At 37.8% G+C, this 14,241-nt stretch overlaps 1 protein-coding gene across 1 annotated transcript in view; it reads left to right on the top strand.

Annotated features, from left to right (window-relative positions):
• The first annotated feature begins 1,137 nt into the window (after positions 1–1,137).
• The window catches only part of PPIG (peptidylprolyl isomerase G), a 34,171-nt gene continuing 21,067 nt past the window's right edge, over positions 1,138–14,241 (top strand). The window contains exons 1-6 of the mRNA XM_070937937.1: positions 1,138–1,380; positions 7,499–7,577; positions 7,749–7,823; positions 9,100–9,207; positions 12,872–12,916; positions 14,066–14,153. Coding sequence (XP_070794038.1) covers positions 7,517–7,577; positions 7,749–7,823; positions 9,100–9,207; positions 12,872–12,916; positions 14,066–14,153 — 377 coding nt within the window. The 5' untranslated portion in view covers positions 1,138–1,380; positions 7,499–7,516. The remainder of the gene's footprint in view (positions 1,381–7,498; positions 7,578–7,748; positions 7,824–9,099; positions 9,208–12,871; positions 12,917–14,065; positions 14,154–14,241) is intronic.

The following is a 14,241-nucleotide window of genomic DNA, read 5'->3' as shown; positions in this document are numbered from 1 at the left end:
CTGTCTGTTCAATGCCCGCTCAAAGCAATCTGGTCCTGTCCTCCATTTCCCGGCGTGCCTCGCCGACCAAGCTCGCTGCCTTTCGGGAATTGTAGTCTTTAAACGGAGGGTCTCGCAGGCGGGAATTCAGACGTTGGTGATGTAAAATTAAATAAATAATAAAAAAAATAATAAAAAAAATAAAAAAATAAAGGCCAATTTCTACTTCTGCCTGTGCCGTATCTTGATTGTACTGGTTAGTAATTTCTTCGATTGTTATGAGCCTCTCGGGATCGTGAATTGGGAGGGATAAAAGTTGAATAAATTTATTTCTTAGAAAATTTATATCGCCGCCTATTCGCAGATGGCGACTCAAGGCGGCTTACAGGGATATAAAAACTATCGTTTAAACTAATAATTATTATCATTTACTAAATTATTAGCGTTGTATCTATATTGCGAAGTGATTTACCGAAAAGTTGGGAGATTTTATCAAATTTGGCAAGAGATGGAACTTAAGGTTCGCCTTCCGTGGGTCAAACTGAATTATTAACGAGTGATTGGAAAGTTACATACGACACACACCGGCGGGTGAAAAGATGTTGGAAACAGCAGGAAGGGTAATCAAAATCAGTGACAACGAGTGTACCGTACATCAAGAGGACGGACCGTCAGCCTTTATTATGAATAACTGAGCTGTCAATGGTGTCGAAATATCGCTTTCCAGGTCCTGTCCACCCGAAATCCTAGGTAGGACATCCTGTTCCAGTATAGCTTGATCCTTCTGGATATTTTTATTGTACAAATACCGTTTTCCTACATGAACGAATCTAGCCGTGTGGCGTAGACTTGGCAATAAGAGGCGCCGTCGTGCCTCGGTTTATCGGCCTTGTAATGGGACAGGGCGGCTTGAAACGCTCCTCTGAAAACTGAGGGATAGGTTTTTACCAGCCGCGGAAACAGAAAGGCGAGCGAAGGGCGACATTCCCTTCGTTTCCTTCGCCGCCGATTCCGAAACAGAAGCCAAGGCCGGGAGCCCGCCAAAAGCAGAGCAGAGGCAGTTTGCCCAAGAGGACGACGAAAAAAAAAAAAAAAAAAAAAGGCCCAGCTGCGGAGCGGGGATCTTGAAGACCCTTCTTTGCCCGCCTTGCCGAAGTGCCAAGCGGAACCGCCTTGCCGCCAGAGCTTCTGGCTCTCCTCCAGCACGTCGACACACAAACACACACGCGGCCGTGCTCCCCTCCTTTCTGCCCGCGCCAGCCTCCAGCCGCTCCGGGTTTCCCGCTTCGTCCCCTCCTCCACTGACGCAGTCCGTCTGCACCAGATCCTAACATGGCGGCGGCGAGGTGGTGAGGAGCGCGGCCGGAGGGAGGTTTGAAGGGCCGCAACGGAAAGGGCCGGGTGAGTGGCCAAGAAGAGCCCCGCGGCCAAGCGGGTTCCACACGGAGGGACCGGAGGCAAATTTCGGAGGGGAGGGGAGAGGGAGGGTGGCCCTCGGGGGAAGAGCGGAGCGGGCGGGAGAGAAAGAAGGAAGAGAGGGAGGCTCGCTCTCTTCCAGTTTGAATCTGCCTCACGTTGACTCGTGGGGGCGGGGGTGAACGGGGAGAAGAGGCCCTTTCCCCCCTCATTTAGAGTCAGGGGCTGATCCTGAGGGCCTCGATGAGGGAAGCATTGCCCTCTCCACAGGTCGAGGGAGGAGGAGGAGAAGCAATTTCGCCTTGAATGGCTGAGGGATATAATACAGGGCCTTCGACGGGTGGGAAAGGGGCGAGAGGGAGGGGGGAGTCCTCGGGTTTTAATAGTGATTTGTAGGGTTTGTTTCGGGCAACTTGTGCCAGGGGTAGGTGGGGACGACAGGAACCCGCGGTTCTTCTCTCGCAAGTATCACAATGAACAAAATTAAAGCTATTCTCTCCTCCTCCCCCCCCCCCGCTCTCCCTTTTCCCTCCAGTTTGTAGAGATAAATCTAGGCTGATTTAAACGGTCTTTTAAATGAAAGATTCATCATAAATAAATAAACTTTGGGGAAAAAGAGAAGACAGATAATGGGACAATTGCTCCGAATAGTAACCAAAGTAAAAAGGTTTTTTAAAAAAAGGCGAAGAGTAAGAAGTGGTGAAATTAACAGACACAATGGGAAGAGGAGAGGAAACTAAATGAATCAATTTACACCAAGTGGAATCGCATTTAAATACTACTCCAGCTCTGTGTTGTTATTCCTTTTGTATTGATCTTCCCACACTCTTCTACAGGAACTTGCCAACTATTAGTTATCGTATATTCCAAAATCAGCACTTTATTTGAAAAATAGATCTCCTTCACATGTTGCTTATTGCTATACTGTAGTTTTGAAATTCTAAACAAAAACTTAAGCAATGATTTTTTTTCCAAATGTACAAATTATATATAAAGATATGTGCTCTGAAGGATAAGGAGATGATGAAGTAGTACAACTTTATGCTTTTCAGTTATAACCATTTGTGTCTTCAGGAATTTGAAACACCCAAAAGGCACAGATTCATTTTGCTTTGGATTTCCTAAGTGAAAGCAAAATTTGGCTCTTGATCTCTCTACTCCCTCAGTTTTCTTTTTCTTAAACATGAGAAAAATGTATATTCAGTGCAAGGTGTGGGAAGACATTTAATAGAATTACAGATTTGATTATTGATGCAACATTATTTATTTATTGGATTTTTATCTTAGCTTTATTACTTTATAAGAAAGTGGCGAACATAAGAAATCAGGAAAAATATCCAATATTTGTTATTGTGGTTATTGCAGTTGGTTTTTTAAAATCTATTTTTAAGGAATTTGTTTAATACTTGTTAGTTGATATAGTTGTTTTCATAAGGCATTTGAAAATTGATGTACATGCTCCTTTAAATTAGTAGTATCAGCATGGGAATTTGCTTTGCCTAAAAATTTTAGGAAACAGAAGAGAGAATTCAAGAACCCTGTAATTAAAGATATGTTTATTGAAAGTTCATTTCATAATGGATTATTCTATACATCTGTCATTCTGGAAAATTTTTTTCTTTTTCTTGTTTTTTTTATAGTCTTAAGAATCACTGTATTGCAAGCTGTACTGGAAATGATTTACTTCAATTCCATTGTTTTGGGTTTGGTAGTTAAATTTGTGATACTAAGTTATTTAGGAAAGCCTAAAGCAAACTTTAAATTTGGCAACAATAAAAGGAAACATGAGACTCAATGTAAATACATCATATAATAAATACATTTATGAAATAACCAGCCACAACTGGGATAATGTATAAGCATCCAGTGGCTCTTTATTAAATAAAATATTGTAATATTAGAAATTATTCAGAAAAGAGAAATGAAAACAGTTGAGAAATTGCAGTTCTTTTTATTCTGTGTGTTGTTCAGCTACTTTAGTCACTTCATGGTGATAGCAATGCAATGACAGTTTGGATTGTTATTGCCAGTGGAACTTGGTATATGGTGGATAGTTAGTTTTGCACAAAGGATCCCAGGAACCCCATTATAAAATGGGATCATTGAAATCTAAGATAGGGTACTTCCTAACATTTGGGCTTGAGTCATCACTCTGCATTGGATTTCATGGGTCCTGTCACTGTAGAGCCTCTTTTCCACCTGAGGGACCCAGGCAGGAGGTACCAATGTTGGCATAGCAAGCCACCTGAAATAAACCTGAAATAGACATGGCGGTATGAGGGTGCTAGTAAAAGGCAAGTAATACAGAGGGTGCTAGTAAAAGACTGGAGATCAGGCTACAGTCCTGGCCAGTGCAAAGCTAGGAGTTGAATCATCCCTCTGCCTGTCGGGCCCAGGTTTTGTATTAGGTCACACTTTCTTCTCAGCTTGGAGCTGTGGGCATCAACATTTGCAATGAACCCAGTAAATGCCATGATTTTGCCTGGGAAACATAAATCAGATAAATAGAGATGAGGGAGAGAACCAGAAGATGCCAGCTCATCTGGGACCCAAAACAAAACGAGATGCTTCATTCACTGTATGCACAGGAGGGTAACAGATTGATGATTTTGGTTGCTCTCTCACTTATTAATACCCATTAAAGTAATAAGGGAGCATGCTGCCTTTGGATGTAGATTTCACTTGCTAAGCATGCCATGTTGGGCGTACTCATTTTTAAAGTACTGTTGCCAGCTATAGAAAATTATTTGAAGGGCCACATTTGGCCTGTCTTCTATGAGTTCATGCTTAAAAAAAATAGGGGTAGCTTATGTTTTTTGAAAAGAACATTTAAACCACACTGTTTTTTATCAATCCACCCCAGGGTAATATAATGGGAAAATTGTTTTGTAAAACTTTTTTTGTAAATGTCAAACTTTTTGTAAAATCTTTTTTACATATAAAAATTTAAAGTTATTTATTGAATGTTGCCTAAACTGAAACACAAGACACATATACAAGAGTGAGTTAGCATCATTTTGACCATTCAAGGAATTAATAAGCTGCTTTGCCTTAATGACAGAGGAAGGAGTTCTGTTGTCAAAAAGCAGAGCACTTATTTTTATTTAGCTTCTTAAAGAGTACTGGTTTATTAAATGCATGTAAAATAACATATGCTAACAAGGTCTCAATTATTTACGGCAATGGACAACTTTCAGAAAATTAAATGTACATGTTCTCCCCAAACACAAACCATAATTTGCATACTGTGTCTCTTAATATTAAAAAAATCCCTCTCAATCTGCCTTTGTTTCCACTTTGTTTAATCAAGCTTCTACTCAGTTGCTATAAAAAACAAGACTAGACAGGATTTTCTGTGTGATCCAGCAGAGCTACTGTTAACCAATGAAAGCTGGTAATAGATACTGTATTTAGCAAAAAAAAAAGGGGGGGGGGTATGATCCTAAATTTTAAACTTCTTTACTACTGGAAGTTAGACAGAAAACCTTTTCCTTCATGCCCTAAAATAGGAGTGTCAAACTGGCAGCCCGTGGGCCGGATGCATTATATGCAGATCTCATGGCCATCCTAGCTCCACAAAGGGGAAAACATCGCTATACATCACATGACGGCAACATGTCACCACGAGTTTGACATCCATGCCCTAAAGCAAATGGTTTGGGATTAAACCTAGTTTTCTTTCAAGTCCATATAGTATTAGGAGAATTTGTGCATATAAACAATTATATCCTAACCTTTAAAATATTATCTAGTTTGGCTTCTATGTAAGAAAGACATGGGATCAGGTTACCTGACGGACTGTCTATCCACCCCATCCAGTCTAGAGGGGCATAATGCATGTCCCATCAGTTATAGTATTGTCTGGCAGGACCCAGGAAGAGAGCCTCTCTTGTGGCACCTGCCCTGTGGAACATGATTCCCCCTCCCCAGACTGGCTTGACCCTCACCTTGCTGACTTTTCACAAGGCCCTGAAGACTGGGGAGCCAGGAATGTGGTGGTCCTGGTACCATGACTAAAGTAAACGTTTTGATGAATGGCATTGCCATGGTTGTTTTATGTCATGGTTTTTATATGCTTTCAAATTTTTTCTTGTTTTCAAATAGTTGTATAATATTACTCTTTTTTGTTATATTTGTTTTAATTGCTGCTTAGCTGCCAAGAGTCACATATATGAGAAAGGATGACTATATAAATTTGAATAATAAAAAAAATGAGAATGAGAAAGCAATGCAGGTAGCCCTCGATTTATAGCCACCATTGAGCCCAAAATTTCTGTTGTTAAGCAAGACAGGTTAAGTGAATCGTGCCTCATTTTACAACCATTCTTGCCACAATTGTTAAGGAAATTGCTGAAGTTGTTAAGTGAATTATGCAATTATTAAATCTGTCTTCCCCCATTGACTTTGCTTGTCAGAAGCCAGCTGGGAAGGTTACAAATGTTGAATCACATGTCCCAAGGACACTGCAACTGTCATAAATACATGCCAGTTGCCAAGTGCCCAAAATTTGATCACATGACCATGGATATGTTGCAACCGTCATACATGTGAAAAATGCTTATAAGTCCCTTTTTTCAATACCGTTGTAACTGAATGGTTACTAAACAAATAGTTGTGAGTTGAGGACTGTAAGTTGTATACTGTATCCATTTCTGTTTCGTGTGTTTGCAATTACATAAGGCATTGGGAATCAAATATAGTTTTTAGCTCTCGTATAAACAACAGTTGAAAATGTAGGATTTAGAAGTTCAAAAGAGAAAGCAGTGTGGAGCATTATACTTAATTCTTTGACTTTTTTCTTCACATTAATAGTGTTTCTATCATGATCTAGGGAACACTGGAAATTTTGATATAACTAGAATAAATAATACTGATTTGAAATACACTAATTTTAAGTTGCAGAAAAATTAGGGAACTTCTAATTTATAGACAAGTTCTCAGTAAAAGGAACATGTTTTGGTTTGCATTCAATAAACTTCAATATGCTTATCAATATTAGTTTTATATTATGCAAGAAGTGAAATTGTGAAAAGTGAATTGTTTATTTTCTGTTTCTAGCTTTAACCTGAAATTTGGCCAGTTCTCCATGTTTTCGCATATGTTGCCTCATCAGTGTTTGTCCTATCATATATGAAATAATACCAAGTAGAAGGACCATTAAATATTAATCAGATCCATCTGTTTTTCAATATTACAGAAGGGTATACACTAATGTGAACAGTGATAGGTGAAATAGGAAGATGCTGTGATTTATGTTATGCTGGAGAAATCACCTTTCGACTATCAGATTCTAAAAGATTTGTCTTTTCTGGATTCATAACTGTACAAAAAATTAATTTACTTTGTGCCTTTGTAAGAGAGGATTGGTGTAACACTATCCATTTGCATATATTCTCTTCTCTACATTTATTTAATGTTAGCCATCACTCACTGCAAATCCAAACCAGAATTTGCATCCATATATACTTTTATAGATTAATATTGTAATAAACAAACCAGAATGACTTGGCTGTGATACGTTATTTTCAGAGTTGTTGAAATGGGGCAGTATCAAATTTTTATAAAATAAAATATTTTATAGAAACTTAAATATTTTGCATTGTTGAATGGTTCTTTCATCCTGTCATTTGGTGTCTGCCTGATCACCTGGTATACCTGGAATAAATTGTAAGGGAGTGGTAAATGTGGTAAAGGAGAGGTGGAAGGAAAAGGTCATACAGTAGTAAAGTGTTCACTGCTTAGTGTATCACTGTTCTGTTTTTCTTCCCCAGTGTTAGAGGGACAAATAATAACGAATTGGAAGTTGATTGTTAACAGAGTTTGGACTGGTCCAATGTGGTCATTTCTAAATATAAATACTAAGTATTGTGTTCATTTTAGAACCCATAAAAATAATCCAACCAAAATATTTTCAGTGCAATATTGTTGTCTATATGCATATATTTTTCTCTGCACGAAATAATAAAGCCTTGTAATATGCCTATCATTGTTATTAGTAACTCTACAGTTATGCTGTAGTAAGATGGGCAGCCAATAAATTTAATAAATAAATAAATTAGTATGCTATAATCAAATATCCTTACGATTTGTATTTCTATTTCAGATATAACATTCTAAAGCCATGGGAGTGAAAACACAAAGACCTCGTTGTTTTTTTGACATAGCCATCAATAATACCCCTGGTAAGACTGCTGGTTTCAATGTTAAATATTGAGCCTATCTGAAAATGCATAGGTAAACTCATTTAGACTAAGTTTATATTTATATATTGGTTTATATTTATTTCCATGCATCAAGCTTGCCTTCTTAAAGTTAATGAATATAAATGTAATTATTTTTTTTCTTAATTTTAGCTGGAAGAGTTGTCTTTGAATTATTTTCAGATGTTTGCCCAAAAACATGTGAGAACTTTCGCTGTCTTTGTACAGGTTTGTAGATATTTTTCCTTACTTGCATAATTTGCTATATAAATCTAATGCTAATTTAATTGTTCTTAAGAATAATGTCACAAGGTGCAAAAAAATCTAACAATATTACACATTTATCTTAAACTCGATAAGTATAAATATATTTGTTTATGATCTATTGGAAGTATTTTAGTATTAATTCATACATAAAATAACTTTAATGACTATCTGTTAAATGTCATACACTTTAGTAATTTAAAAACATGGTCACGATAGCTCTGATCTTGGGATTGTATTGAAATGTGGAACCATTTAGATTAGTTAAAGTTTTCAGAGAATTCTTAGTGTTTCTTTCTATAGTCAGAAAAACAGGGAAAAATGGATGATTCTAACTCTGAAAAAAAATTCTCCACTGTCATATTGGAGCTCAAGAGGAATTTTGTTAATTCTGACTAACTCTTGAATTTCATTTAGGTTCTTAGAGAAGACACTTGCCCATATCTTACCATAACATCTTCCTCCCTTCACTCACACCTTGCTGAACAAATGATTGTAACTCGAGGGCCACTTAAATGCAGGGTATACAGGTCTACTCTTTCATTCTGAGACACATACAAAAACGAACTATAGCTTTCCTCACCCCCCCTATTTCTTTAGCACTCTACAGCCATTTTGTTATCTGAAACAAAATGCAAGCAAGCCTATCCTTGAATAGTGGTGCCTTAATTTGATAAGTTAACTGAAGTTTCAGACCACTTTATTATACAGGTAGTCCTCATTTATAACTGCCTCAGATAGCAACTGTTTACAAATACAATGGGAATAAATGGTATTAAAATTATTTTCCAACCAATACATATATTTAGGTTCAAATTTTTGCACCTGACAACAGTGCATGCCAAAATGAGAGTAACACTGGCATTGCTGCACAAGGGAACTATCTAAATGAAATGGCAGCATCCAGTAATCTTTGCAGTCTCCCTCCCTTTTTCTCTCTCTATCATGTTGTTTGCTTAGTGACCATTTCATTGTAATCAATTTCAATTGCTAAATGAGAACTACCTGTATGAATTAACAAATGGATACAGTTCTGTGGATTTTGCCTATTATATAGAAATATTTCACATTCCTTTTTACTACTATTAGTACTGTATGGCCCCCCTTTTTTTTCTTTTAGTGGCTTAGTATTTAGAGTTTTTTTAAAAAAACCAAAAGCTGATTTACAATTTTACTTGTATTTCATTGTGTGAGATTCTGTCACTAATGTTTAATGCATTAAACTATTTCTTCTTTGTAGGTGAAAAAGGTATTGGAAAATCAACACAGAAACCACTTCATTACAAAAGTTGTTTATTTCATAGAGTTGTGAAAGATTTCATGATCCAAGGTGGTGACTTCAGTGAAGGTATGGCATTACTTGTTCCAAATTATTGCCTGTAATTGTTCAAATGTAAATACAAGTTTTACAAGTATTTAAATAATTTCGATGTCTACTTTTTGTGGAAAAAACCCCAGGATGATAGTCTCTTGCCAAACTTTATGAATGAACTGCTATGATAGTTTCAAGCAAAGTACTTTGCTAAAGATGTTACTAAAATACTGGCATTTTTTCCTTCTTAAAACAATCTGAATTAATTTGTAAAAATATAAGAAAAATTTAGAACTCTGTCAATAACCTTAAGTTGGGGAATGAGACAGGGTTGCCCTTTATCCCCAGTTTTATTTGCATTATTGATGGAGGTTTTGGCAAATGCAATTAGGGAAGATTCATTGATTGAAGGAATTGGTATACAGAAGAAAACTAAACTAAATTTATTTGCAGATGATACATTATTAACATTTCAAAACCTGTAGTTATTATAAAGAGGATATATTTATACCTAAATGAATTTGGGAAATATAATAGATTACAAATAAACGGGGGGAAATCAGAAATGATGTTATATAACCATAGTAAAGAAGAAGTGGATGTATTGAAAGGAAAATATAAATTTAAAACAGTAGATAGTATTAAATATTTAGGTATTGACATTCCAAAAAATATTCAAGAGTTAAAGAAAATAAATTATGAAAACTTAAAGAAAGATATAAAAGATAAAATAGATAAATATGAGAAAGTAAAATTATCATGGTTTGGAAGAATTGCATTGCATTGATTTGCATTTCCCATTGATTTAGGAGAAATAAATGATAATGATTGGGAAAATATTTGGAATAGAAGAGCATATAAGAATATGTCAGAGTTAAGGAAAATGGATATAAAGTGATATGGAGGTGGTACCTAACACCACATAAATTAAATCAAATAGATGGTAAATATACAAATACTTGTTAGAGGTGCAAGAAAGAGGTTGGAACATATAAACATATGTTGTAGGATTGTGATAATGCACAAAAAATATGGGACATGATGTTTTGAGAAATTAGAGCAGTTTTGAATGTAAATTTAGATATGTCACCGAGGATTTTATTTATTTATTTATTATTTCAATTTGTATACCGCCCATCTCCTAGTGGACTCAGGGCGGTGAACAGCCAGAGCTAAAACACATGCAGATACAAAATTTAAAATTATTAAAAGAATTATATAACTGGCCCAATTTAAAACAATTCAATTTAAAACCCCATGACAATTTAAAACTAAACAACTAAAAAGACTAAAAAGGGGGGAGGGGGTTCACACCAGCCCTGCTTGATGAAAAAGAAAAGTTTTCAGGGCACGGCAAAAGACCCGGAGATCCGATATCCTTCATATCTCTGGGGGCAAATCGTTCCAGAGGGCAGGGGCTGCCACAGAGAAAGCCCTCCCCCTGGGGGTCGCCAGCCGACATTGCCTGGCTGATGGCACCCTGAGGAGTCCCTCTCTGTGGGCGCGTACTGGTCGGTGGGAGGCTATCGGCGGCAGAAGGCGGTCCTGCAAATACCCAGGTCCTATGCCATGGAGCGCTTTAAAGGTGGTAACCAACAACTTGAAGCGCACCCGGAAGACAACTGGAAGCCAATGCAGCTTATGCAGGAGAGGTGTCACATGGGAGCACCCCTTCACTCCCATGATCCCCCACGCGGCCGCATTCTGCACCAGTTGGAGCCTCCGGGTGCTCCTCAAGGGGAGCCCCATGTAGAGAGCATTGCAGTAGTCCAGGCGGGAAGTGACTAGTGCCTGAGTGACTGTGCGTAAGGAGTCCCGATCCAGAAAGGAACGCAACTGGCGAATCAGGCGGATCTGATAAAAAGCCCCCCTGGCCACAGCCGTCATATGCTCTTCTAAAGACAGCCATGCATCCAGGAGGACGCCCAAGTTGCGAGCCCTATCCGTGGGGGCCAATAACTCGCCCCCAATAGCCAGCGATGGCACCAGCTGGCTATATTGGGACGCCGGAAGCCACAGCCACTCGGTCTTGGAAGGGTTGAGACGAAGCCTGTTATTCCCCATCCAGATCCGCACGGCCTCCAGGCACCGGGACATCACTTCAAGGGCATTGTTGGGATGGTCTGGGGTGGAGATGTACAGCTGAGTGTCATCAGCGTACTGATGGAACTCCATCCCAAAGCCATGGATGATCTCACCCAGCGGCTTCACATAAATGTTGAACAGAAGGGGTGAGAGGACCGACCCCTGAGGCACCCCACAAACAAGGCGCCTCGGGGTCGACCTCTGCCCCCCTGCCAACACCGACTGCGACCGGTCGGAGAGATAGGAGGAGAACCACCGCAAGACGGTGCCCCCCACTCCCAACCCCTCCAACCGGCACAGCAGGATACCATGGTCGATGGTATCAAAAGCCGCTGAGAGATCTAACAGGACCAGGATAGAGGAACAACCCCTATCCCGAGCCCTCCAGAGATCATCCACCAACGTGACCAATGCCGTTTCCGTGCTGTATCCAGGCCTGAAGCCGGACTGGAGCGGATCCAGATAGACAGCTTCATCCAGGTACCCAGGAAGCTGTTGCGCCACCACACTCTCAACAACCTTCGCAAGAAGGGAAGGTTGGAGACCGGACGATAGTTAGCCAAAACAGCCGGATCCAGAGCAGGCTTCTTGAGGAGGGGCTATTGCTATTACTGGTGGAAAAATGGGATATAAATGAAACAAAAAAGGAATTGCTTGTAAATTTGATAATGGCAGCTAGATTAGTGATGGCTAAATATTGGGGACAAAATTGGGATATTCAAAGAAATGAGTGGTATAATGAAATTTGGAGTATGGCAACAAATGATAAATTAGCAACAGAAATTAAATTTAAAAAAGGGATGATTAAAGCAAACAATTATAATGAAGTATGGGGGGATTTTATAAAAACAGTGCTGGTGGAAGGCAAAGGGAATAAACCTACTCAAGAATATATGTTGTTTTGGAGGGGATAAGGGCACAGTTGGAATATATTGTATATCTTTTAGTTATAAAAGAAGAAATATAACAAAAAAATTGGTCTCCGGGGGTGGGAGTACACTGTAATATTTATATTCCTCCCCCCCTTTTTTTTGTATTTAGATGCATATGCACTATGTTTGTATTATTTGTATTTAAAATAAAATATTTTTTTAAAAAAGAAAGAAAATTTAGAACTCTCCCATTCTGGTTCATTAATGTTCGTTTTAAATTGCCTAGATGGATAGGAAAATAACAGACTTGTTTTCTGTTACTTCTTCCATAACAATATTGTGTATAAAGATATTCAGTTTGAATATAAATATTTTAAAGTTTGTGGAGTCTTTGGTATCAATTCCAACAACCTTGGTGCCAATATCTAGATAAGCAGGGATTAAGACCAGACAAACAATGTAGCAGAAAGCTATACCTTAATCAAAGAACTACCAAGGAGAAAAGCACATCTCCATCAATACTGGCAGGGCAAGTTACTGTACATAAACGGAGCAAACTCCATATTCACTAGCAGTGATGATGTTACCCAATTCAGGTATTGAAATGTCAACAAACAAATAAACAATCAAGCTCAGAGAACACTACGCATTCCATAGTTTAATCCTGAACTACCTATTTTATCTTCTATTGGATGCTTGCATGATCTTTTCTTAGATGTATGTGTTTTTTTTTTATATACAAGGAAATGGGAGAGGAGGAGAATCAATTTATGGAGGCTTTTTTGAAGGTAAGAACAATTTCTTCTCAGGTTAGCCTGCAACTCCACCATTGTGTTGTGAATATATTAGGAACAACATATTTTATGGATCTACAAAATAATTCTACTAAGGATCATAGTTTATTTTGAGGTTCATAATTAGGATCATAAAGTGTACAATTATTTTAGAACTTGTAAAAAGTCTGGCCTCAAGTGATCTCATAATCAGTGGCATACCAACTCACCTCTTTTTCTACTTCTCTTAAGGTAGTAAATCCTTTCTTCCTGAGGTGTGTGACAGCCTTGCATCTTGCCTCCATTTAACTTCCCTTTGTCAAGGCCAGTTTAACCATTTCATTGGTTGCTAACAAACCAGCCCTCCTTGCTCATGTCTGAGGAGAGAGGGAGAGAGATAAAACATCATCCCAGTCATTTGACATGTCTTTAACAAACATATTTTTTGACAGAAAGTGAATGCTAATTTGGCAGTTGGACCAAGTAGACCAATAAATGGATCTGGTTTCGGTCTTTCTCTGTAAAAACTAGAAGATGGCCAAATGCTAGTACTGACTAACCAATCCAAGTTCTTTTCATGCTCCTAGAAATGTGAGCTGATGATATTAAAAGGCTGTTACTAGAAGTTAGATAAGACACTTTTATGATACAAATATGTTACAAACAAGTCTGTTGCATACAATTGAAATTTATTTTTATTTCAAATTTCCAAATTACCTTTTCTAAAAAACAGGGCTATTCATGAGGCATTTTTAAACTAGCAATACAGCATATTACTTTTGGCACACTCTTATAAACTGCGTATAGCAAAATATAACATTTTTTCCACAAAAATATGTCTGTCTTTTTGGATAATAAGAATGAGACATTTACAGGTTGTTCTTGTTTAACAGATCAATGAATTACTAGATAGTTGTATTTCTGCATTCATTTATCATATGAGAATGCTGTTCAACAGTATTAATCAAATAATATTTATATTTTTGCCCAATAAACTGGGAATTATAGTATACATTTCTGTCTTTAGTTTTATCTATTTGAATACTGTTTGGCACTGCAGTGATAACATTTATGCAGCTTGACAATCCTAATTTAAAATGCTAAAAAAATGCCAGTGCAAGGTAATAACTTGGATTTTTGAAGTAATTCAAACGCTTTCTCTAGATGAAAGCTTTGCTGTAAAGCACAACAAAGAATTTCTCCTTTCAATGGCCAACAGAGGGAAAGATACAAATGGTTCACAGTTTTTTATGTAAGTATCATGCTAGCTCCATCATTTGGATGGAGTTCCTTATGATTTAAATTGTAAGAACTTTGAATTGTTGGAATAACTTTCTGTT

The sequence above is a fragment of the Pituophis catenifer genome, unplaced genomic scaffold (genome assembly GCF_029215685.1).
Source record: "Pituophis catenifer annectens isolate HBS135680 unplaced genomic scaffold, rPitCat1.0.hap2 SCAF_1, whole genome shotgun sequence".
Classification (NCBI taxonomy): Eukaryota; Metazoa; Chordata; class Lepidosauria; order Squamata; family Colubridae; genus Pituophis; species Pituophis catenifer.
This window is presented reverse-complemented; position numbering and strand designations above follow the sequence as displayed.